At 33.9% G+C, this 26256-nt stretch overlaps 1 protein-coding gene and 1 non-coding gene across 2 annotated transcripts; both read left to right on the forward strand.

Annotated features, from left to right (window-relative positions):
* The first annotated feature begins 2982 nt into the window (after positions 1–2982).
* On the forward strand, positions 2983–22524 carry ZSWIM2 (zinc finger SWIM-type containing 2). The gene is made up of 9 exons (XM_057747222.1): positions 2983–3147; positions 4287–4363; positions 5884–5924; positions 11188–11398; positions 12444–12695; positions 15579–15663; positions 16363–16475; positions 20626–20779; positions 21712–22524. The coding sequence occupies exons 1-9, from the start codon at positions 2983–2985 to the stop codon at positions 22522–22524; spliced, it is 1911 nt and encodes a 636-aa protein (XP_057603205.1).
* Positions 22525–25612: 3088 nt separating this feature from the next.
* LOC130859786 (U6 spliceosomal RNA) lies at positions 25613–25719 on the forward strand. The gene has a single exon (XR_009055327.1). It is a non-coding gene; the product is annotated as a U6 spliceosomal RNA (small nuclear RNA).
* Positions 25720–26256: the final 537 nt, after the last annotated feature.

Genomic DNA, 26256 nt, shown 5'->3' on the forward strand with positions numbered 1-26256 from the left:
TGTAAAACTGGCAAGATTCTGTGAGAAAATCTACATCTCAGTGGGGCAGTGAAAGAATTTACAATTGAAAGTTTTCTAGAGTAAATGCTCTGTGAGAAGGGAGGTCAGGGACTTAAAGTCTGGAAGAAATCTATCTAAAGTTTAGTCAAGCTGAGAGGAATGATAAGGCTACCTTGGTCACTAGTAAGGACAAAATGCTTAGCCTTTCAGTTTTCTACCCATCCCCTACTTCTCTCCACAAATGTATATGAGTGTTTGAAGAAAGTGAAGCTGATGTAACCTTGTGTCTGATGACAAAAGATGGAGACCCTGAATCCATACAATGTCCCCTGGGTTCTTGCTGGTCACTTCTGCAGTGTGACCACTGTTGATCACCTGTTGGTAATCCCTGAGTTGTGCTGGACCTATTTGATTTTTTTTTAATGGAAGGTAGCATGTTGATACCTGCCACTAGAGTCCTTGGTTCTATGTGTGTCCAGTCTTGAAGTCATTGAGTTCTGCATCCTCTCTGTATCCACCAGTATTCTGCCTTTCTTTTGTGACCATTCTCTAGATGTAAACACAAATTCCTATATTCACTCTATATCTTTACCCCTTGAGAACCAGGGCATTACATCCAGTTCATTTACCCGTCTTCCACTGGCACCTCTGTATATTGTTTATTGTGTGTTAGGGCACTAAGCCAGAAGCCCAAGTTTCCTACTAGCCTGTACATCCCTAACGCTATCCCAGAAGTATGCATACTGCACGCACGCACACACACACGCACCCTAGGTGTTCTCGGTCTTCCCAAACCCAGCTCGTTTCAAGCCATCCCTCCGCCTGCTCCCACCCTTACCTCAACACACACATACCCATCCATGTTGAGATTGGCAGCTGCCTTTTCCCACTGACTTCTGTTGTTCTTCTTCGCAGCCCCTCAGGGCATTCTCTTTCATACAATTCCCAGGCTCAATACTCTAGGCCTAGTTTTTTATATCTTAATCTGTAGCTATAGTAATTTTTTGATTTCTATCTTTTATAACCAAATGTATTGCTAAAGGGCCTAAATCTTAGTTTATGTAATTCAGAACTTATCAATGACTTTCTAGCACGTTAACCACTTCCCTCTTTCCTAGGGCAACATGCTTCAAAAGGGAACTTGGAGGGGAACAATTCCCTTATTTAATATTTGCAAAATATTACCACTGTCACACACTCTTAAGAGATGAAGCAAACATATGGGATAGTCACCTGGCTATAAAAATGTTTTTAAAGTCTTAACTGACAGATACGAAAACAAATGTTTTCCAGCTAGACTAAAGTTCTGTCTAGCAATCTGTGCTTTCTTTTTAATTTCCATAAAAATATGAATAGTTACTTTTATCCAAAGTAGAATTCATGAACCAATATTCAGTTGACATAATGATAATTGTCTTAAAGATGTGATCTTTTTGATAATGGTGTTTATCACTTACACATGTAGCAAGTATTATCTAATTATAATAAGTAAAACAATTTTATCTATTTATTTACAAAGATAATTTTAATGATTATTTGCTATTGTTTGTTTTTTAAAGTTTCCTTCAAGGTAATTCTTAAATAACTATATACATAATATATATGGAGATATGTATGTATGTATGTATGTATGTATGGTACATGGAGAGAAGGGGAAATGGTTGTTGAATAAAGTGCCTTCACTCTGAAACTTTACTCATCATAAAGTGTAGACTGTTATTTATTTTGAGTCTTTAATTATAAGTATTAATAAACTAAGTTAATTCAATTTATAAATTATTTTGGTCTCAACGTGAGGTATTCTCTTAATGTATAACATTTAACTTTAACATCTAGCACCATTAAATTGATGGTAAAATTGGGAGTATGGTAGTATGTATGTTAGTTGTTATTAGTCAGAATTGAAGAGGAGAGATAAAATTTAGTTAAGTTAAAACCTTAGACCTAGGATTGGATGCTGTTTATCCAGATGTCTCACATATGGAAGCAACCGTTTCCCTCATTTTCTTTCATGTCGGGGCCTTTGGCCATTTTCTGCTTCCTGCTTTTTACATAATCTAGTTTTGAGTTCCTCCCATGATAAAAGGGGACAAATATCCCCCATCTTTATGCTTGGGCCACCAACTGGCTATTTCCTGATTTCAGTTTCTTAGAGGTTCCAGTAATATGGCTTCTTTACTTGTCTCATACTTTATTACAGCTCTCCGCCTAGAACGTAGTAAGGAAGCTCATAGACAATTTGAACTACTGAGTCAACATTGCATACCTTATTCCCTAAATAGGGATTTGTAAATTTAGAGGGCATAGAGGCAATGGATTCCGCACCATTCCCCAAACACCCATTCCCTACCCAAACAATGCAATTTAAAGATGTTCCCCTCATTTAAAGACCATTCCCCCACCAACATACACATCCCTACTTAAGAGTCCAACTTCCCAGGTTAAAATCCTGTCTTCCACAGCATTGATCTTCCCCCAGGATTCATTCAGATTATGCACCTAATGAGCAATCGGGAAATGTTTGCGGAACATTGTTGAACGTCAGCAGTCACATCACTCTGGGCTTTCGTGGGGGGTCCGGGGGGGGGGGGGTGGAGATGAATCATCACAGGATAACTTCAGCATCCAGAGCCCAAACTGTAACCGGGTTGTGCGACTGTCCTAACACAGAATTCACTAGTCCCTGCCTGCGAGGAACCAGCAGAAGGAAAGCAAGAGATTTGACAGCGATGTCTTCGGCCGCCAGCTTTTAAATCAGCCAGTTGGCTATTAGAAACACTCCACAGTTAGGACTGTCGCTTCAAGAAGGTCTGGAGGCGGGTGTGAGATGCGGAAGCAACACCTCCGCGCAAGGCACGCCGGGACACTGCGGGTTTCAACCACCGTCACCAAGGCAACCGGCGGGCACGCGGTTGTCATGGAGACCGTAGGGCGATTCCGAAAGCCTCGCTGAGGGGCCGCCTTCGCCCCTACCCAAGCAAGATGCTTCGCGGAGGCTATAAGGCCTCTGAAAGGCGAAGACATTTGAGCGACCGCCTCAGCTGGCAACAAGACCGAGCGCTGAGCAGCAGTATCTACCTCCTACGAGAGATGGGCCCCACCGCCTTTCTGCTGAGAGAGGAAGAACCGGAAAACAGGAATTTCCGAGTAACTACCGCCCCCAACCCGCCTTGGCTCTCTGCCAGGCAGACCCGTCAGGCCCCCCAGGCCCACCTTGTCTGTAGCTGCTCGCTGCCGAACCCCACCTGCGAGTGTTCCAGACTCTAAAGATGTGCATATTGCAGAGCGAAATAGTATTTGTTAGAAAAGTTCCATTATTGCAGTTTAGGACTCCAAATTGCATCCAGCTCTACTAAGATGCTGGATGGTCTTTGATCTTTGGGCTTGAAAACGTGAGACGTTTTATCTGAATATATGGTTTGCATTTACATGCATTCTCGGATCCGTTAGCAGTCACTAGCCCTATAACTCAAATGAAATGAAACTCGTGCAATGTTTACAAACCGTATATATTTGCTAAATAAATAAAATCGTGTTTTCTTTACTTTTTAGTCAATCTGAAGCTATAACAAGACCCTTTTAAAGTATGGCTTAAATGGTGATTCCTTGGAAAGGTCTTCATGAATAAAAATTATTTTTAATTTTGCTGAAAGATCGCAGATATTTCATATTTGCATATCCTACTCTCACCACTCAAAGATCAGCCACCACTCTACCTCCCAGGAGTTGACTTGGAAATTTTTAATTTAGTGTCATGCTGCTTATCTCAGACATCCCTTTTAAACTTTACAACACCTAGGGCAGTTAATAAATAGTTTAAGCCAGTATAGACTTGGTGAATAAAATTAGTTTTCTTGGAAAAAAGTGAATAAACTCACCAATTGAAATGCACAAAACAAAAACCCCAGAAGAACTACTTTACAAAAAGTCTTTAGCTCCACTGCAAAGTAGAATTTCCTTTCAGGTAAAAATTTATAGATTTTTTTTTCAAGCTTTTAAATTAGATTTCTTTTCACTTGCCTGAATGTAGGTCTCTTAAACACAGTCTTAACTGACAATGCAATTTGTTGAGCAAGGCAAAGAATATGGAAGTGAAAAATTAGACTGGTGTTAAGAATTAAGATGTCCCAATAGACTCTGTTCAACGTTTTGGAGTCACCTAAACTAAAATATCTCTTGAAATCTCTTTTAAAACAATTATCTATTAAGTTGATTTTACTCTATAACTCTAAAAATTTACTGGAGTTTCTTTGGTTTTTTTTTAAGTATACATTTTTCTTTTGAAGGTTTCTCTAGGAAATCCTCATGTTTGTAATTGTTCCACATTTCTGAAACGAGGGGAACTTTGTAAGCATATATGCTGGTAAGTGATGTAATGAAGATCTGCCACAAAGGAACATCTTAGTATCTTACATGTTTTGTCTCTTTCATGGTTTGAGTACTGCAAGATTAAAGAAATTTGCTGTTGGGAGAATATAAGGGTAAAATGGTCATAGCTTGTCAATATAGTTTGAGTATTTTATTTCATCCCCCATATTAAGTGAGGTTTAAATTGAAAAACATACTACCACCTCTACATACTTGGAATGTTACTGCTTTTAATAAGAAAAAAAAATCAATGTTTAGATTTTCATTATGTACAGAGTGAAACCTAACAATAAAACAGAAAAAAAAAATCTCCCCAGTTGACATGACTGATGATAATTATGTTTGATAATGATTTTTTTTAATTTTATTATTTTCCTTTTCAGTAAGCATTTCACTGTGAATCTTTCAAGATAGAAGTAGGTCTCTACTGAAGAATATTTCTGTCAAGTCTAAAATTTTTCCTCAAGAGTCAGAACCTGTTTGTAGTGGATGCCAGAAATGAAAAACAAAAAAATTCCTTCCATTTGATTTAAACCCAACTCAACTCATTTGTTTACCTACTCTACTTATATCAACAAATCACTAATTATATTATTATAGAAAATTTGTAATTGATATTTGAAGAGAAAAAATCAAACAAGAAATTAAGAAAAGTGTGTATCATATTTCTAATGCTTTTCTTTATAGGTTAAAAACAGTATAAATACATATATCTGTTATCTTTAATGCTTTTATTTACAAGTTTTTTGTTGCTTTGATCAGTTTTTATTGAGTATCTGCTAACGCAAGTTATTTGCTCTAGCTAGCATAAAAATTAAAATATAGTCCCGTCATAACTTGCAATTTGGTTTTATTTTTATACATAAAATAGGTTTTTTCCATTTTTATTGTATGCCAGCTTCCTCAGGGTAAGGGCATTGTGTTCTGATTTTCTTGTAATGTAACTTCTTTTTTACAGTATATTTATCATAGACTTAATGGAAATAGAATCCAAGTGTTTAATATACTAAAGTAAGAATTTAATATATATTTCCCACTGTTTTAAAAGTCATATTTCATTTTAATTGGTGATGTTTGAAAATATTTTTCTGTCATACATTAAAGTGGTATGTATAGGAAAACAGTCATTTGTTACTCTATCCAGAAAACTCCTCCACTTCCAGGAGTAGGAAACTTCCAGGGAAGTTTAAAAGGAGTACTGTGAATATTTAGATTCCCTCACTAACCTCTCTTTGTGAGTTACTCTATGACATAAAGAAATACCTGGAGTCTCTCCGACAAATCTCTTTAATACAAATGTCTTTTGTTTCCATGTTTCATACTTTTTTCACATATGCTTATTTTAAAATATAAATTGAACGACTCTCGTCACAGAAAACTGATGAGAATTTTAAGTTTATCCCTAACACTTTCGACAATATAAATTCTGTAATGCCATTCCTATTCTAAAATTAATAATACCTTTTGAGATTATGTCAGAAATAAATGTTTTATTTTTCCACTTTTGAATATTAGGGTCTTGTTGAAAAAATTCAGGCTTCCAAGGAATCATGAATGTAAGTTGTGTTTGTGTGTGTGTTTTTACTAACTTGAAGTTAATGAATTTAATAATTTTTTATTTAGACAATTATTTTTCTAGATAGTTTGAAAACTTCAACACAGTTTGTTACATTTAAGACAGTTGGAACATTTTTCTTCCTATTTAACAAAAAAAAAAAAAAGTAACTTTGTGTGCCATTTCAAATTAAAAAGCACTTAATAAAAAATGAGGTGAAATAATGGTGAGGTTTTCAGTAGAAAAACTTTCCCTCATGTATTCTAAGCAAGGATTCACAGTAGTTTCTGTATCTAAATTTATTTTAATATAAAAAATAACAAATGTAATTTTTAAGACCCCAGAAATAGTTGACATGATACACAATTTCATTTAAAAATGTTTACTGACAAGTTTTTATGCAAAAATATATATATATATAAGAGGTAAATAGTTTTTATGTCAGTACCTAAATTGAGTTTAAAGTCAGGCATATGAAATTTTTTATAATTTTCAATTTATAATTTAAAATTAAATTCTAGAGTCCTCAAAAAGAAAAGAAAAAAATAATTCTATTATGGGTTATTTAGATTTGTACATTTTATAATAAAGATGCTGTCATTATGGAAGTGTTTCCTGCAAAGATTTATTTAACCTATACTAGATTCATCTAAGAACTGCAAAGGCATTTAAAATTCATTAATAAATGTTTATAATATTCATAAACAAAGTGATAATCAGTTTTCAGCTTTTTTTCAATTCAGGGTGTTGGTTCTAGTTAGGTAAGTTCATTCCCCCCAACTATTATATAAGTACAATTACACTAGACATTTAAAAGTTCTACTAGATAATAAATTAATATTGTTGTTTCACAGGCATTTTTCTTTTGTACTCTTCTCTCTGCACATTTTCTTAGAAATGGCTCATATTTTCTGTCTCCACCTGTTACCTCTATAACAGTGATTTCCACATCTTATCAGCAGACCAGTATTTCCAGCTGCCTTCTGAGCAGCACAGTTTTGGAGGTCCCGCAGGCATTTTGAATACTAAATTCCCCCCAGATGTGCTCCCTTGTTGTACTCCCTACCTCACATATTGCCTCTCCTTTTTCTTTAGTCTCCAAAGCTAGAAACCTTGGCATTCTCCTTGATTTTTCCTTTCTCATCCTCTTTTCACTCGCATAAACAGGAAACTATAGATTATCCATTTTCCATTTAAATTTAAATAAAACAAAATTTAAAATTTAATTTTTCAGTCACTCTGTCTACATTTCAAGTGCTCGGTAGCCACATATGGCTAATGGCTACCATATTGAACAGTGCAGCTCTACCCAATTACATTCAACAAATATTTATTGTACTGCATATTCGGAGCTCTGCTAGGTGATATTTTTATAAATTGAATCATATAAATTGCCAGTATTTTTTCATCTACAAAAAATAGCAGTTTCTTGTGGATCAGTCTAGTACTTTGTATCATATTATCCTTTATGATCTTGAAGGCAGAAACAATGTCTTATTCTTTTTATAAATTCCCTATAGTAGGAAATTTTTTAAATGTTTAAATTTGATCCTATATATTAATTTTGAAAAATTATATTTCCTACTAAAATAAGATATTTTTTGTATCTTATTAAAAGACATTTTAGCTACTCAACATTAAGAAAATCCTTTGTGCACAAATATTCAAAGAAAGTATATCTCAATGTTGAAATTTATCTTTTAAGTGAAAGCTAGAACAAACATACATGAAAATTAAAGTAGTTCAAAGAAACCTATAAACAATTTCATTAATATTATGTAAAGTATGTACATAAGTGTAGAGAAGAAGGTTACTAGTAATGAAGCAGAAGCGTTTTGAACATCATTCATAGATTCTTTTCTAAAACAAATCTGGAAACAATTATTTGCACCCTAGTGTTGCATACCAGAAACCTGAGACTCTGTTTTTGAAAACGTACAAAGATGATTACATAGGAATTTTTTATAAAAATATCAGGGTTTGAATACTGAATATTCTTTCCCATCACCCAACAAATGTTTCCCAGCAAAACCTCGCTTTATTACCTAATGGTTTTTCTAAATACAATGTCTAGTAAAGGCCATTTGTTCCTTTTTGTAATTAAATATTTATGGATAAACTAAAAACCACATTTAAGGAAAATTTTTTAAATTCCCACCACAAAGAGATAATAAACTTTTTATTTTCTATTTTCTGTTTTGACTTTGTATTTATGTATACCTAATAGTCTGTGGGAATTCTGTGTTCTGCTTTTATCATGCACTGTTACTTTATAAATATTTTCAATGCTATGTAGTCTCTCTAATTCATCAGTGAAGGTTAAATAAGTTATGATAAATTGATACCATGTTAGAGTATGGTATATCATAATTTATTTAACATTCTTCCATTGTTAGGCATTTAATTTATTTCTGACTACCTGTTATATTCTTTGTACATGAAACTTTTTCTTCTCTCAATTTCTTTAGCCTAAAGTCTCATTAACTGGATCTTGGAGTAAAAGTACTATTTTTTTGTTGTTATAAAATTGACATGTAACATTATATTAGTTTTGGGTGTATAACATAATGATTCAATGTATGTATATATATATAGCAAAATGATCACCACAATTAATCTAGTTTACCTCCATTACCACACAGTTACAATTTTTTTTCTTGTGGTAAGAATTTTAAGATTTATTCTCTTAGCAGCTTTCAAATATGCAACAGAGTATTATTAACTGTAGTCACCAAACTGTACATTATGTCCCCATGACTTGTTTATTCTGTAAGTGGAAGTTTGTACTCTTTGACTACCTTCAGCCATTTCTCCTACCTCCTAGCCGCCTCCCCCCCCCAACTTCTGGCAACCATCAATCTGTTCTCTGTATCTATGAGTTGGAGTCTTTTTTTCCTTTTTTAAGTATTAATATTTTTATGTCTGTCACCTATAGGTATTGCTTTATAGCAATACTTTTGCCAATTTATGATTTCAGCAATATATCAATTTTATGCTAGCTCTGCTTTTTGGATTCATGTTTTAGGCATATTTAACCATATTACTTGAGCATAAAATGAAAGACATTAACAGCATATTTAAGTCTCCAAAGGAAATAAAGATACATGGAAATATTTTGAAAAGCTAATAATATTTCTATAATATTAGAAAAAAAAAGACTAAGTCACACAAAGTGGGAAAAAATAACAAAGTTCATAATAATCTATTTATTCATAGTAAATTAAGTAAGAAAATGATTTTCATTCTTCCATACATCTAACATACTCTTAGAATTTAAAATGCCCTGAAATAACTTTTTCAAATAAAAAGAGAAAATAACATAAGGCAAACAAAACATAACATCCTATTTATTTATTACTTTTTATTTATATTTTATTCTGTGTCTGCCCCTCATTTTGTTTTTAACTCACTTTTCTTTGATTTTAATGAAATTGAACATCTGTTAACTTTAATATTTGTACTACATGTATAAATTGAACTTTGGCTATTTATTTATTGGGACAAAACTACACACTCTTCCTAAACATAGGGATTTACCCCTCTTTACAAATGTTTTCCTAATGTCATAATTCTTTTTTTATATGGTTTCATTAAATTTCATTATATATATATATGGATTTTTGTGTTGCTAAATCTGACCATTTTTACTTTTCACGTATATTGTTTTGATACTTTGAAAGTTGTCTTTCTTCCATAATATTTTAGAGAATTTTTTTTCTGCTAGCTTTTCTATTTTATTTTTATTCTTCTTTATGGCATCCATGTGTAGCTGTATTGGTACAAATTGGAGGTTAGTATTTGGTTTGAATTAATTAAATTTTCTCCATATTTCTACCTACTTATCTCAATAACGGCTATTAAATAGTGCTTCTTTTCATCCTTGTTTCATAATTTTTATTATTTAGTGAGTTTTTACATATTTTTATATTGTTTTTTATAATACATTGTGATATCTGATAAGGTTAGCTGTCTTGCTCTTCTTTATAAAAGGATATTCTTTCATAGTCTAATACATTAATTTTTCCAAATTAATTTCAGAAGCGTTTATTTCTCCCTTTTATTCTCCAATTCATGTTATACCACACAGAACAGTTTGTAGGCAGCTCCTCTTATGAAATTTTACGTTTTAGTATTTCTGCTGCTCTGGAGAATCTTTACCGCCCAAAGCACAATCTTCTGTTCTTCATTTTCCTCCTCATTTTTTTAAGGAGCAGATGTTGCTGTGTCTCTGTGACAAATAGCCCTCATCCTCCAAAGTAACGGTTAATTAAAGTATGATACCCTCCCACATTCCACCTGCCACCCTACCTCAGACAAGGGGTGGAGATTTCTGTATTGAAATGTAACTATGATGTTTTCAGTATTTTTAGTGTTCAATTGGCAATCTTTTTAGGGAAAATGGAGCTTTTCATTATCTTGAAAATGATTTTTTATCTCTATGTATTAAAAAAAGTATAAAATGAACAGAACTCAGGGGGGCCAACAGCAACTGGCATTTAAATTATGGCATGCTAAGGAGAGGGAAAGAAGGAGGAGCATGGGAGTGAGCCAGAGAAGAAGGGAATCTAGGACATCTTGATCAAAACTGTATGCACTTAATACACCATTCTTAGCAGGACAGCAGAATGGAGAAAATTCAGAATTCAAAGACTGTACATCCCAAGTGTCTAGGCAATATAGTTCCTAATAGATTGTCCTGAGGAGTACTGGCCAAATCTGTGAAGAACGTGGTTACTGAGACACTCTTGTAGAGAAGTAAAACTAAGACAGGAGAACAGGAACAACTGAGTCTTGCTTTCTCATTATCTATTTACTAATTAATTCATCTAACAAATATTAATTACACTAACTACTCAAATATCTCCTCCCCTTTCTGTATTTGTGCCCATTTCTTTTAATGTTCCTGTATGTTGATAAATATTTGTTTATTAACAAGAGAACAAATCAAAATGTAGGCAATGATTATGGCACCAATCCAAGGATGGACACTGTCATATAATTAATCTGAAACCTTTATAATGCACTGGTTGCACTGACTCTTTTCAGTAACAAGAAAATAAGAGATAACTTCTATTCTTTTTATAAATGACTCTTTTCTGACCTTTTAGCTCTGAAAGTGATACAAAAAGTGGTAAATGTCAGTGTAATAATTCAAGCAAGACTGTCTTTCTGATATTTGGGAAAAAAGTGCTAACTTTCAGCCTAAGTTGTTTCTGTATCTCCAATTTGCTACTGAATTTTAATACTTTGGAATTTATCACTAGCTGCTTTGCAGTTGGGTCTTGTGGAAAGAGAAATCAGTGACTTGCTTCGGGGAATACATCGAGTTCAAACTCCCCAACAAGGAATGAACAATGAAAATGCACAGATTGAAGAAGATGGTTACATTAAACAGAAGGAAATTGGTTCAGATGATATCTGCTCTATTTGTCAAGAAGTACTTTTAGAGAAAAAGCTTCCTGTCACCTTTTGCAGGTGACATGATTTTTCTTTGGATTCCAAAAACTTAGGAAAAAATTCTAACTTAATATATTTGTAATATATTGTGTTATGAAACGTGTTGATAGAAAACCAATACATATTTAAACAGTTATACTTAATGGGCCTTCTTTTATTTCCTAACATATATGTTGTGAGAGGTCCTGTTCTTACTCTAAATATTTCTGGGCTACATTTAAAAGAGTGAAATTTAAAAAATAACTCCACTTTATTTCTTTTTCCATTTTGTTATTAAAGTAGATAATTTTCATGTTTTTGTTTTATACACATGAAAAAATGCCATGGCTTAGAGTAGTTACAAAGAGTTTTCTGAAAGTAAAGATTATTTTACTTTAAAATGACAATTCTCTTCAGCTTTTCTAAATTTCATCTTTAAACCTAAATAATTCAAAGTTTCACTTATACATAAATGTTTTATTGAGAGTGTTGTACTCAACTATTCTTCAAGGCACTGTAAAGTTGGACTTGGAAAATTTGGGCAATCATTTGGTATTGAACTTTTTAATTCTTTTTTTTTTCTAATTATTTACCAAAATTTTCATCTGCATTGTATTTTTTTCACATAGCTGCTTCTTTTGCATATTTTAAAGTTACTATTTCCCAAAATATTATTTCTCTCAGCAGATATTTATTGGGTACTACCACATTCATATTGTGTGATTTCCAGAAAAATAAGGTGACAGCCCTGCTCTCAGTGATGTTTTTTATTTAAAAATAATCATTGTTATAATTTTTTTCTTTGCTAAGACTATATGTGTTCTCACTTTAAAAATGAAATTATAATGATGCAAAATCTTTTACCACCATTTCATTGAAATGGGGGAGATTTTGTTTGGAATTCTGATATACTAAATTAAATATGATAGACTAATAGATAAAATAGTGTTTATGTGTGTAATCACGCTGTATCTGGATAGTCAGTTCAGAATCTATTTTTGTGGGAAAATAAAGATGGTAGCACAGAACGTTTTATTTAACTTTGCTGTATACAGATGATAAACTTGGATTTTATTTCCAACAGGTTTGGCTGTGGCAATAGTGTTCATATAAAATGCATGAAGATCTTAGCTAATTATCAGGATATAATATCGCACACTTCCATGTTGAAATGTCCTCTGTGTAGGAAAGACTTTGCAACATTAAAACTAATTTTAGAGGAATTCAAAAACTCTAGCAAACTTGTGACTACAGCTGAGAAAGAGCGACTAGACAAACACCTTGGAATTCCCTGTAATAACTGTCAGCAATTTCCAATTGAGGGAAAGTGTTATAAGTAAGTATCGATCAGTTACTATAAACTTGTAGTCTAACTTTTTTTAATTTTAGGAAACTTTGAACATTAGAGTGCTAGTCATTTATCCTTTTTCTTTTCCTCCTTTATATAGTGTGTTTGCCTTATTTAGGTTTTTCAGACTAGTGATCTGTCAGCCCAGTGCCTCAAGAACTTCAGTTGTTTTATTTTCTTTACTCACACAGAGTACTGGCTTTGCATTCCAGTCTAGATTGAGAGTCTGAAGTAGAATCCTTTCTTGGAAGCTCTGAACACAGGCTTTGCAGTTTCGCCTAAATGAGTTTCCAAGCTCAGAGCCCTGCTAGATAGACCTCTCACCCCCTGTAACTTTCTTTGAACCACCAGTGAGATCATTGCCAAAAACTCCTAGGACTGAGCCAGAGGGATATTGACTAGATCAGCTGAACTCAAGTTCCCCCAACTCCAAATTGCAATGATGCATGTTTTGTTTTCTTTTACATCTTATACCTTAAAAGCAACAACAAGATACTTGTTAGAGAAAAATTTTCATCACTTTTTGAGTAATCCTCAAACTTTCCCACAATTTCCACAATAAAATATCAATTAATCGCTATGCTTTGGAAATTGTGCTTTCTTAATTAAAATCTTAAGTTAACAGTATGTTAAGAAGGAAATCTTTGGTTTCAGTCTTTGTTAAAATTTTTTCTAAAATGCCTCAGTTTACTTTTCAGTCTTCTTGGAATTACATTATGATGAGTCCAATTAACATATTTTTTAAAACCCTCTCATTAAAACCATAAAACAGTTTTTATCACCCCTAATGGTGAATGATACCTTCCTCCTTTGAACTGTTTTAGTCCTTTGTTTTCTCAATGTGACCCATAGAAGTAAATCAATCAGAACACCATTAGCAAAAGTCTTTATTGGAAAGCAGTTAGCCTGAGAAAGCGCCAAAGGAACATTTTCACTTGAGGAAGAAGGGCAGGATTTTTATAAAGCTTAGCAGGAGGCATTCAGCTAGTTTCAGGAATGTTGATTAAAGAGAATTCTAGAAAAAGGAAAGAATTGATATTTGGCATTAGCAGCCATTGTTTGGGCAATCTGAATTTTTTCAAAAGCAGTGGGTAAGAAAAATAAGGGGCTAAGGTAACTTGTAGAAAGATGGGTTGGGAGGAACAGCTGGAGGGGACAAGGACACACGAAGGCCACAGTGTAAAATTTTCAGTTTTTATAGTGATGTATTCTTCAAATTATTAATGGGTGGGTGGCTTTGGTAAATCATCTCAAATCTTTTCAGTATTTTTTTAATGACAGTGCTCTCTTCTGTCACTCTGACTGCTCTTTCTGTCCCCATGGGTGATTCTTCCTGCTACTCCTCAAGACAGGTATTCTCCACTGTTCTGCTCCTGCCTGCTGCTCTGCACTCTCCTTTCAGAACAACTTCTCTATGCATTTGGTTCACAATTATTCACACCCATAGCTCCTTCCACAGCCTTTAGCCTGAAAAAACTATTTCCGGTAGTTTTAGTAATGGATTGAGCAGGAGACAAAATAAACTAGAAAGTTTTTCAGTTCCTTCTTCATTAAAGTTTCACACTATAGCTACTTATCTTTTAAGAAGTTAATTCCAAAACTATCATATAGATGTATTAAAATATAGAGATGCTTAACTTTTTCTAGCCCAGCATAATTTGATGTATTGAATAAACTGCACCATTGTGTTGATTGGTGGATGTTAATTATTAAGAATGTTCCCTTTATGTATAACCAATAATAATGAATAAATTAATACTTGCTGCTTCTAAGATGTCTGAAGGATATATTTTCCCAGATTTCGCTTGGAAATAGTCTTCTAACTGTTTGATAACTTGAGTAAGAAAATAACTTTATTTGCTTGAAATGTTATTTTTGGGTGAATATTGCTGCAAGTAAATTAAAATTCTCTGCTTGTGACGAAATTATTATAAGTGATACATGTTTAGCTTTGTGGAAATTGAAGTTTTTTAGTATATCAATAGTTTTTATTACAAACTTTTTGTACATATGCCTTTTTCCATTTTGTGAGGAAAGAGAGGGAATATAGTACAATTCCTGTTTTCAAGAGGTATTCTGCCAAGTATAACTCTAGCATTCATGAAATAATAGAAAAACACTGGGGAATCAAATGATAGAACACCCAATAGGCTGTCCATCCTGAAGGAACTTAGAGAAAGAGATAAATGAAAGGTAAGGTATTCTAGGTAGACATCATGGTAGGGATGTGTAGTAGGCAAAATAATGCCCTCCCAAATATACCCACATCCTCATGCCCAGAACCTGTATGTTAGGTTACATGTTGTAGAGGAATTAAGGTTGCAGATGAAACTTAGGTTATTCATCATCTGACCTTGAAATAAAGAGATTATCTTGGATTGCCTGGGCTCAGTGTGTAGTCACAGTGTTCTTAAAAGTAGAAGAGGGCGGCAAAGAAGAGAGTCAAAGGGACATGTGACTATAGAAGAAAGGCACAGAGAGATGCTGCATTGCTTGCTTTGAAGATAGAGGAAAGGGCCAGAAGCTAAGCTAAGGAAGGTGGGCAGCCTCGAAGAAAGGGCAAAGAAACAGATCTCCTCCATAGCCTCCAAAAAGAAATGAAGGTCTGTGGACCCCTTGATTTTAAACCCATTGAGACCCATGTCAGACTTCTGACCTGCAAAACTATAAGATAATAAAGTGTTGTTTAAGCTGCTAAATTTGTTGTAATTTGTTACAGTAGCAAGAGGACACTAATATGGGGTGAGATTTAAGATAGGCCTTGCCTTATCTGCATAGTTCCCAGGAAATCTTGGTCAGAATTTTTCACCAAAAACCATCAAAATAATTGGATTTTTGTTTCTTGTATGTTTTAATGTTTTGCATTTTTAGGTGTACCAAATGTACAGAATATCACTTATGTCAGGATTGTTTTGATAGCTGCTGCCATCTTTCTCACTCATTTACGTTTCGTGAGGTACAGTATCCATCTTGAATTTCATATAGTGTTTGCATTTTCCTATTGTTAATCTAAGTAAAATCTAATAATAGAAAACACTCTGGAATAGAGCTGACTTTGTTTAAAAACCAAAGGCCATAATTTTTGGAGAGCTCTTTTCCATAAGGATTTACAGGCAATCAGTTCTTACATTGGTAATTTATAAATCCAATACAATAACAAATATACAATGATATCATACATAAATCTTAAAATTTATGAAATTACAGCCATCAAGCTTGAAAATTCATTTTAAAAAAAGATCTCAACACTACAAAATGACTTATAACACTACTGACAACCATTTATTAAAATTTAAAATTTCTTACATCATGGAATTGTATTGCTATCATTTCAGTCTAACAAGTAAATAAGTATTTCCTGATGCTGAATAATAATGCTGCCTTCTACTTAGTACACAAGATAAAACATCCACAATTACCATTATTGATTAATAGATTAATATTTTTACCTTAAAAATTAATGTTGTAGCTTTGCAACAGTATATTAGACTCACTAATAATTTGCATATTCTTTAATGTGGTAAAATGCTATCTTTTAAAATGATGAGTATTTATTTACATTAATATGATATTGCTATGCAGCCTTCTGATTTTAATGCACAAGATAAAATTTTCCACAATTTGCAAAGTAACATTCAATTTTTACCTACTACAGAAGAGAAATCAAAAATGGAGATCGCTGGAAAAAAGATCAGATGAAACAGTAAACTATATAGATATTAAAAACGAGATAGAAGAAAAGATGCCACATTTTCAAGAAAAACAAGGGTGAGATTCTCAATGAAATTTACATTTCTTGGGATATTTAAATAATTTTTCAGTTCAGATAAGTTTTATTCATTTCTTTACTCAATAAACATATATTGAGTATTTATTATATATACTAGGTGACATAGTATTCAAGTGAAGAACAAGGCTCAGGGGTCAGAATGCTTAAATCCAATCCTGGTACAACCACAAGTTGGCTATGCAACTTTTGAGCTAGTTACTTCACTTCTTCTTGCCACATTTTTCTCTCTAAAATGGGGATAATTATAAAACTAGCCTCATAGGAATTTTGTGTATGTGAAATGAATTAATATACACAGTAAATACTCAAATAATGCTATTATTTTTATTATTAATTCTACCAGAGATTGTACTAGGTATTAGGGATATAGTCGTTTCCTCAGTAATTAAGTGATCATCTAAATAAATGTACATTAAAACTGATATAAGTTATATAGAGAAAAAATACAGGGAGCTTTGAGATTTGCTTTGAAGTAATTGGCCTCTAGGGGAAGGAAGTCATTCTTTCCTCATTGCCCCTCTACTCCACCCCCATGGAAGGAGAGTGCTGAGGGGGTTGGTTGTATTTCAAAACCCTGACTTGACCTCTTTACTAGTGGACAGTCATCTAGACCTTTTGTCCTACTTCTTATCGATTAAAGAAAATTAAACATACTGTGTATAATTAACATATTAGGTACACTATAAAACACATATAAAGCTCGTTTTAATAAGATGAGATAAAATTGAAATATTTTTAAGACAATTTCAATGAGTTAACCAAACACAAATTGTGCTTGTTCATACACATATGTGTGTGTACATATATATATATATATATATTTCTATCCTATTCTTCTATCCTACATATATATATATATTGTAGAATAGTAGATAGATAGATAGATAGGTAGATAGATGATAGATAGATAGATAGATAGATAGATAGATAGATAGATAGATAGACAGACAGACCTCTATCCCACCCAGGGGATATCGAGCCCATGCCCTATGGGTGCTCCACACACTTCAGAGACCACAGCTTTGGCAGAGCATAAAATGCTTTGTGGGTATGAAAGGAGCCTATACAAAGGCTCTCCATCTCCATTTCCCTTGGCCCTGGCTGGGTATGACTCTTCAACCTATTAGAATGATAAATTGTATAACTAATGGTTTAGGAGATATTGTAGGGGGAGACAAGAGAACATAAGAGGCAGAAGGACATTGTAGGCAGAGAAAATGGAATAAATAAAAGAAGAGAGTCTCAAGGTTTATAAAAAGTGATTAATCATTGCAGCATTATTTACAATAGCCTGGACATGGAAGCAACCTAAATGCCCATCAACAGATGAATGGATAAAGAAGATGTGGCACATATATACAATGGAATATTACTCAGCCATAAAAAGGAATGAAATTGAGTTATTTGTAGTGAGGTAGATGGACCTAGAGTCTGTCATACAGAGTGGAGTAAGCCAGAAAGAGAAAAAGAAATATCGTATGCTAACGCATATATATGGAATCTAAAAAAAATGGTACTGATGAACCCAGTGGCAGGGCAAGAATAAAGATACAGATATAGAGAAAGGACTTGAGGACATGGGGGGTGGGGGGGAAGCTGAAACGAGGTGAGAGAGTAGCATTGACATATATACACTACCAAATGTAAAATAGGTAGCTAGTGGGAAGCTGCTGCAAAACACAGGGAGATCAACTCCATGATTGGTGATTACCTAGATGGGTGGGATAGGGAGGGTGGGAGAGAGATTCAAGAGGGAGGGGATATGGGGACATTTGTATAAATATAACTGATTCACTTTGTTGTACAGCAAAAACTGCCACAACAGTGTAAAAGAATAATACTCCAAGTTAAAAAAAAAAAGTAAATAACAACCTGAAATAATAGAAACACACAGATTTCTTTTTTAGTTGACAGATGACCTTGGTAAAAGCAATTTTTGTAGCATGATGAAAGTTTATCTGCAGAATAATGAGAAGTATAGTTTTCTCTTTTTTTTTAATTTAAATTTTATTTTATTTTTATTGAGGTATAGTTGATTTATGTTTCAGGTATACAGAAGAGTGATTCAGTTATACATATAAATACATATTCTTTTTCAAATTCTTTTCTCTTATATGTTATTACGAGATATTGAATATAGTTCTCTGTGTTATACAGTAGGTTCTTGTTGGTTATTTTTTTTTAACAGACAATGAACTGCATATATTTAGAGTGTACAATTTGGTATCCCAATCTCCCAATTCATTCCCCCCCCAACCCTCCCCGCTTTCCCCACTTGGTGTCCATATGTTTGTTCTCTACATCTGTGTCTCTATTTCTGCCTTGCAAACCGGTTGATTTGTACCATTTTTCTATAGTCCGCATATATGTGTTAATATACAATATTTGTTTTTCTCTTTCTGACTCACTTCACTCTGTATGACAGTCTCCAAGTCCATCCATGTCTCTACAAATGTCCCAGTTTCATTGCTTTTTACAGCTGAGTAATATCCCATTGTATATATGTACCACCTCTTTTTTATCCATTCATCTGTTGATGGACATTTAGGACTTCCATGTCCTGGCTATTGTAAATAGTGCTGCAATGAACATTGGAGTGCATGTGTCTTTTTGAATGATGGTGTTCTCTGGGTATATGCCCAGCAGTGGGATTGCTGGGTCATATGGTAACTCTATTTTTAGTTTTGCAAGGAACCTCCATACTGTTCTCCATGGTGGCTATATCAATTTACATTCCCACCAACAGTGCAAGAGCATTCCCTTTTCTCCACACCCTCTCCAGCATTTACTGTTTGTAGAGTTTCTAATGATGCCCATTCTCACGGGTGTGAGGTGACACCTCATTGTCATTTTGATTTGCATTTCTGTAATAATTAGTGATGTTGAGCAGCTTTTCATGTGCCTCTTGGCCATCCATATATCTCCTTTGGAGAAATGCCTATTTAGGTCTTCTGCCCATTTTTTGATTGGGTTGTTTGTTTTTTAGATATTGAACTGGATGAACTGTTTATATATTTCAGGGATTAATCCTTTGTCAGTTGATTTGTTTGCAAATATTTTCTCCCATTCTGAGGGTTGTCTTTTCATCTGGCTTATAGTTTCCTTTGCTGTGCAGAAGCTTTAAAGTTTCATTAGGTCCCACTTATTTATTTTTGTTTTTATTTCCATTACTCTAGGGGGTGGATCAAAAAAGATCTCGCTGTGATTTATGTTGAAGAGTGTTCTTCCTGTTTTCCTCTGGGAATTTTATAGTGTCTGGCCTTACATTTAGGTCTTTAATCCATTTTGAGTTTATTTTTGTGTATGGTGTTAAAGAGTGTTCTAATTTCATTCTCTTACATGTAGCTGTCCAGTTTTCCCAGCACCACTTATTGAAGAGAAGTATAAAGTTTTCTAAAGAATATATTTGAACTTTATTCTGAATGACTTTTGAATAATAGGAATGCATCTAACCTTTTAACCAAGATTTTGTTTTTAAGTATTTGTTTGTTCTGTGTTTTCAGTTGTTAATGGCATCAAATGTACATTGTATAATCTTAGTTATGTAGGTTGGTACTTTTGCTACAAAAATGGGGTTAGTATTTTTAGAGTTCATTAACATGACCTAACAATACTGAAGTAGTAAGCATATACTCCCAGTGAAATGTTTCCTCATAGATTATGACCTACCAATTTATAATAGTAGCCTGGAATATTTAATGTGGCTTACCATGCACCTTACTTCCTACCAGATGATGGAGTGAATTGGGTTGTATTTTTCTAAACAGAAGCCTGTGTGTTGGCTCAGACTGAAGTAAATTGAGCACGTGGTTCTCACCAAAATTCTTCTCTGGTTTCATTGATGTTAAAAACTTAAAATAAAAAAATTTCGGGTTAGTATTTTTGTTTGTAATAACTAAATTAAATTTAGTTCTTTATGAAGCTGATGTTGAAGTTGGATCCCTCTTATTCAAGATCAATATAATAGATTTTTTAACTTTATAATGTACAAGATTTATTATCTTCGGTTCTAGAAAGCACTGGGTTCATTTACATTATTTATTTGGAGCTTGTTTCTTGTGCTATTGATTACTTCCTGATCTACAGTCACATATGACCATTCATGTATCTCTGCTTATTCTCATTTAGCCAAGTTTACACACCAAAACACGTGGTGAAGTCATTACCTCTCTTACTAATCACAAAGAATAGTAAGCTGCTTGCTCCAGGTTACCAGTGTCGACTTTGTTTGAAGGCATTTCGTCTTGGTCAACATACAAGATTGTTACCATGCACTCACAAGGTAAAAGTCATGTCATTTTAGTGTGACTTTCCCTGTAGGGCCAGTTTTCACAAATTAAGTGGCAATTTAAGTCTCTCATTTTACTTTTTAGTTGAATTATGAGCAGAGATGTTCAAATTGAATGGTGTGTGTAGAAAGCTAGAGCAGAAACTATTGAGAAGGCAGCTCTGACCCCCAAGAATGGATTCCTATTAATTAGGATTCATTTCTGCATATACTCTTGAGGAAAGATAAAATGGCACTTTAAGTTAGATTCTTTTACCTACTTTAGTTATCGGTGAAAGGAAAAAGCTTATAGAATAATAACTTTCCGTTGTATTTTTATTACTCTTTAGATGAAACAGAAATGCTTAATTTGATACAGTTTATTATTATCTCAAATGAACTCACTGGAATCAAGGTCTAATGTTGCCAAATCACTAGGTAATGGTAACCAGGATTTTTCTGAGATAAAGTTGTTTTAATAAAGAACCTTTTGTAGCTTTAAAGTCACCCTTACTTAAAATGACTGATAATGTGTTTTCTTTCCTGGAAGGTAATTGTCACGTTATGTCTTACCATCATCGTATCAATTTTCAACTCTGGTTGGCTATGACATTTTTATTACTTAATAATTTTCATTCATTAGAAAGCAACAGTGAAATTAATGGCTTGAATAAGTAGTGAGTTTTTAACAAGGTTGCAAAAATGGTATCCATGGATGGCTTTTCTTTTTAATGTGGAAAAGGAAGATCAGTTTATAACCAATTACGTTTTTAAGAGAAATTCTTCAAAATATTTCCATAAAACCTGATAAATTATATTACCTTCCAATTTTATGAAGCAGTTTTAAAAGTAACACTATAATGAAACTGGGGAAATTTTATATGGATAGTATACATTATAAACAAGATAATATATACCTCTGATTAACTTATAACTTTTTTTTTAAGTTTCATAGGAAATGTATAGACAGTTGGTTACTCCACAAGTGCAATTCATGCCCTGTTGATGGACAAGTTATCTATAATCCTTTAATCTGGAAAGACAGAGCAGTGAATGGACATGAACATCAATTGATTTCAAACACAGACATCACTCATCTGTCAAAACAGGAAGAACCAGAACTTTTTATACCTGGTACTGGATTAGTCTTAAAACAAAATAGACTTGGAATTTTACCTATCATACCTCAACGTAATTCTGAAAAGTTGAATACACCTCAAAGTCCAATAGATACTTACCAGAATATAACAACAGATGATCTATATTCTATCAAATTAGATGATTCAAAGTCAAGAAATGCAATCTATGAATATAAAATTAGCCAACACTTCCCCAGCTATCTCCAAGATTTACCTACTGGACCCTTTGGAAAAATATCATCTCAAACATTTTTTCCTTCTATTGATCACAAGAATATTGTATGTTCAACCGGAATGGAAAACCCATGTGTCAATAAAAAACACCATGCTGGTCAAAGCCAGAAGATGAACAAAGACTGTAAACGTATTAACCACAATTCAAAGAAGACTCTTGGTAATAAAATAAGAGAGGACAACACGAGATCAAATACTTTGCTTCCAGAAGATTTAAATCTTATTGTCAATTGGGATACAACTAAACTTAGTTTGTCTAAGAGGTATAATAATTGTATGGGGAAAATTAGACCAAAATGTAGTCATTTATCCAGAAGGCCTATATCTCGTCCTTTAAATACAAAAAGTACTGAGCTATCTTTAATATTGGAAGGCGTTCAGTTATAAAAATGTATTTTATTAAATCAGAAAAGTTTGAATATTAAACAAAATTTTTTTTTGTAGAACATAAAAAACACTATATACTCTTGACAATTATATTTAAAATTCTCTGTTATTATTTTGCCTGCTTGTCTATGAGTAATGACCTACACCGAAAGGAAATGACTTCATCCCTTATAAGATTTAAAGCATTAGGTATCTTTATGAGTATACTCAGGATGTTATGAATTATTATTAATTTTTAGAACTTTTATATATGACTTTACACTAATTGAAATAATTGTTTTTAATTAAGGAAATAGATTTTCCTTGCATTGAGTCACTGTTTTCAAACAGTTCACTTGATGACATGTAACATATAGGGCTTCTTTCCAGGTATTTTTTACATTTTCTTACACTAATAATCACCACAAACCTATAGGAAAATCCAGATGGTGGTTTTTCTCTTTTAATTCCCTTAAAGGAGTTTTCTTGTACAGGAAATGAAATAAAAATATCCTTATAATGCTATAAGCTATGCCACATTTATAATGGTTTTACCGGGGTTTTTTTTCATTGAGAAATATATAAGTACTACCAAGTTCCCTTTTTTATTAAAGTATAGTTGATTTATAACATTGTGTTTCAGGTGTACAGCATAGTGATTCAGTATTTTTGCAGATTATATTCTGTTAGAGGTTATTATAAGATAATGAGTATAATTCCCTGCGCTGTTCCATTATAGATGATTACAAGCTAATGGGTATAACTTCCAAGTGTATCCTTGTTGCTTATCTATTTTATATATAGTAATTTGTATCTATTAATCCTATATCCCTAATTTGTCCCTCCCTGCTTCCTCTCGCCTTTGGTCACCACAGTTTGTTTTGTATATCTGTGAGTCTATTTCTATTTTGAATATATATTTTTTATTATTTTTTAGATTCCACATATGTGATAGCATGTAGTATTTGTTTTTGTCTAACATTTCACTGAGCATAATATTCTCTAGGTCCATCCAGATTGCTGCAAATGGCAGTATTTCATTTTTTATGGCTAAGTAATATTGCATTTTATACATATAATATGTGTATATGTATGTGTATATATATATGTGTATATATATATATATATATATACACATACTTACCATATCTCCTTTATCCAGTCATCCGTTGATGGGCACTTAGACTGCTTCCATGTCTTAGCTATTGTACATAGTGTTACTGTGAACATTTGGAAGCATGTATCTTTTCAAATTAGTGTTCTAATTTTTTCTGGCTATATACCCAGAAGTGGGATTGCTGGACCATATGGTAGTTCTATTTTTAGTTTTTTAAGGACTCTCTTCCACAGTGGCAGCACCGATTAACATTCCTACTAAGTGTAAAAGGGTCCCCTTTCCTCCACATCCTCTCCAACATTTGTTGTTTATAGACTTTTTGATGATAGCCATTCTGACAGGTATGAGGTGACACTTCATTGTGGTTTTGATTTGTATTTCTCTAATAATTAGCAATGTTGAGCATCTTTTCATGTGTCCGGTAGCCATCTGTATGTCTTCTTTGGAGAAATGTCTATTCAAATCTTCTGCCAGTTTTCTGATTGGATTTTTGGTTTTTTGATATTGAGTTGTGTGAGCTGTTTATATATTTGGATATTAACCCCTTGTTGGTTATATCATTTGCAAATATTTCCTCCTATTCTTTAGGTTGTCTTTTCATTTAGTCAGCAGTTTCCTTTGCTGTGCAAAAGCTTTTAAGTTTAGTTAGGTCCCAATTGTTTGTTGGTTGGTTGCTTTTCTTGGATTGATGAATTTTATTTTGTTGGAGTAAAAAACTTTCCTTTGAGAACATTTGCTTTTTGTTCAACATGTATTTGTTGAGTTTTCTTTTAGTATATACGGTGGAATAGAAAGACTTGAGCTCACCTCCTTTCATGAAGACGACAGAATCACAACTAACTGCTGAATAATCATCAATAAAAATGACTGGAACCTACCAAAAAAGATATTCTACATCCAAAGACAAAGAAGAAGCTACAAGACAGTAGAAGGGGTGCATTTGCAATAAAATCAAATCCCATACCCACCAGGTGGACAACCCACAAACTGAAAAATAATTTTATTGCAGAGGTTCTCACATAGGAGTAAGTGTTCTGAGCCCCATATCAGGCTCCCAAGCATGGGGGTCTGGCATTGGGAGGAGCAGCCCCCAGAGTATTTGGCTTTGAAGACCAGTGGGGCTTGACTGCAAGAGCTCCACAGGACATGGGGAAACAGAACCTCCACTCTTGGAGGGTGCGCACAAGGTCTCATGCACACCAGAACCCAGAGGAAAAGCAGTGACTTCATAGGAGCCCAGGCCAGACCCACCTGCTGATCTTGGAGGGTCTCCTGGGGAGGCAGTGGGCGGCTGTGGCTCACTGTGGGGACAAAGACTGGTGGCAGAGGTACCAGGGAGTATTCATTGGCATGAGCTCTCCTGCAGGCTACCATTTTGACACCAAGACCTGGCCCCACCCAACAGCCTGTAGGTTCCAGTGCTGGAACACCTCAGGCCAAACAACAAATAGGGTGGGAAAAGAGCCCCACCCTTCAGCCGACAGGCTGCCTAAAATCTTCCTGAGTCCACGGCCATCTCCAAACACACCCCTTGACACTGGCCTGCCCACCAGAGGGGCAAGACCAACCTCTACCCACCAGGGGGCAGATACCAGAAACAAGAGGAACTATAATCCTGCAGCCTGTGGAATGGAAACTACAATCACAGAAAGTTAGAGAAAATGAGACCACAGAGGAATATGTTCCAGACAAAGGAACAAGATAAAACCTCAGACAAACAACTGAGTGAAGTAGAGATAAGCAATCTACCCAAAAAATAATTCAGAGCAATGATAGTAAAGATTATCCAAGATCTCAGAAAAAGAATGATGCACAGACCAGGAAGATACAAGAAATGTTTAACAAAGAGTTAGAAGATATAAAGAACAAACAAACACAAATGAACAATACAATAACTAAAATTAATAGCAGAATAAATGTGGCAGAAGAATGAGCTGGAAGACAAAATAGTGGAAATGACTGCCACGGAACTGAATAAAGACAAAACAATGAGTGCTTGCTTCGGCAGCACATATACTAAAATTGGAACTATACAGACAAGATTAGCATGGCCCCTGCGCAAGGATGACATGCAAATTCATGAAGCATTCCATATTTTTTTGTACACTCAAAAAAAAAAAGAAAAAAGAATGAAAAGAAATGAGGACAATTTAAGGGACATCTGGGACAACACTAAATGCACCAACATTCACATTATAAGGGTTCCAGCAAAAGAGAGAGAGAAAGGGCCTGAGAAAATATTTGAAGAGATAACAGGTGAAAACTTCCCTAACATAAGAAAGGAAATGGTCACTCAAGTCCAGGAAGTGGAGAGAATTTTTGCATCCATATTCATCAGAGATATTCGCCTGTACTTTTCTTTTTTTGTAGTTTCTTTGTCTGGTATCAGGGTAATGGTGGTCTTGCAGAATGAATCTGGGAGTGTTCCTCCCTCTACAGTTTTTTGGAATAGTTTGAGAAGGATAGGTATAAGTTGTTCTTTATATGTTTGGTCAAATCCCCTGTGAAGCTGTCCTGTCCTAGACTTTTGTTTTCTGGGATTTTTTTTTATTACAAATTCAATTTCACTTCTTGTGATTGGTCTGTTCAAATTGTCTGTTTCTTCTCGACTCAGTCTTGGTAGGCTGCCTTTTCCT

Source organism: Hippopotamus amphibius, chromosome 8 (genome assembly GCF_030028045.1).
Source record: "Hippopotamus amphibius kiboko isolate mHipAmp2 chromosome 8, mHipAmp2.hap2, whole genome shotgun sequence".
NCBI classification, from domain to species: Eukaryota; Metazoa; Chordata; class Mammalia; order Artiodactyla; family Hippopotamidae; genus Hippopotamus; species Hippopotamus amphibius.

What these genes read in the sequence shown, in the direction of transcription:
- ZSWIM2 (XM_057747222.1), top strand. Translation starts at nt 2,983, where the DNA reads ATGCTTCGCGGAGGCTATAAGGCCTCTGAAAGGCGAAGACATTTGAGC. An exon ending in CTTTGTAAGCATATATGCTG is followed by an intron (nt 4,364 to 5,883) that starts GTAAGTGATGTA and finishes TTTGAATATTAG; the next exon opens with GGTCTTGTTGAAAAAATTCA. An exon ending in CTTCCTGTCACCTTTTGCAG is followed by an intron (nt 11,399 to 12,443) that starts GTGACATGATTT and finishes TATTTCCAACAG; the next exon opens with GTTTGGCTGTGGCAATAGTG.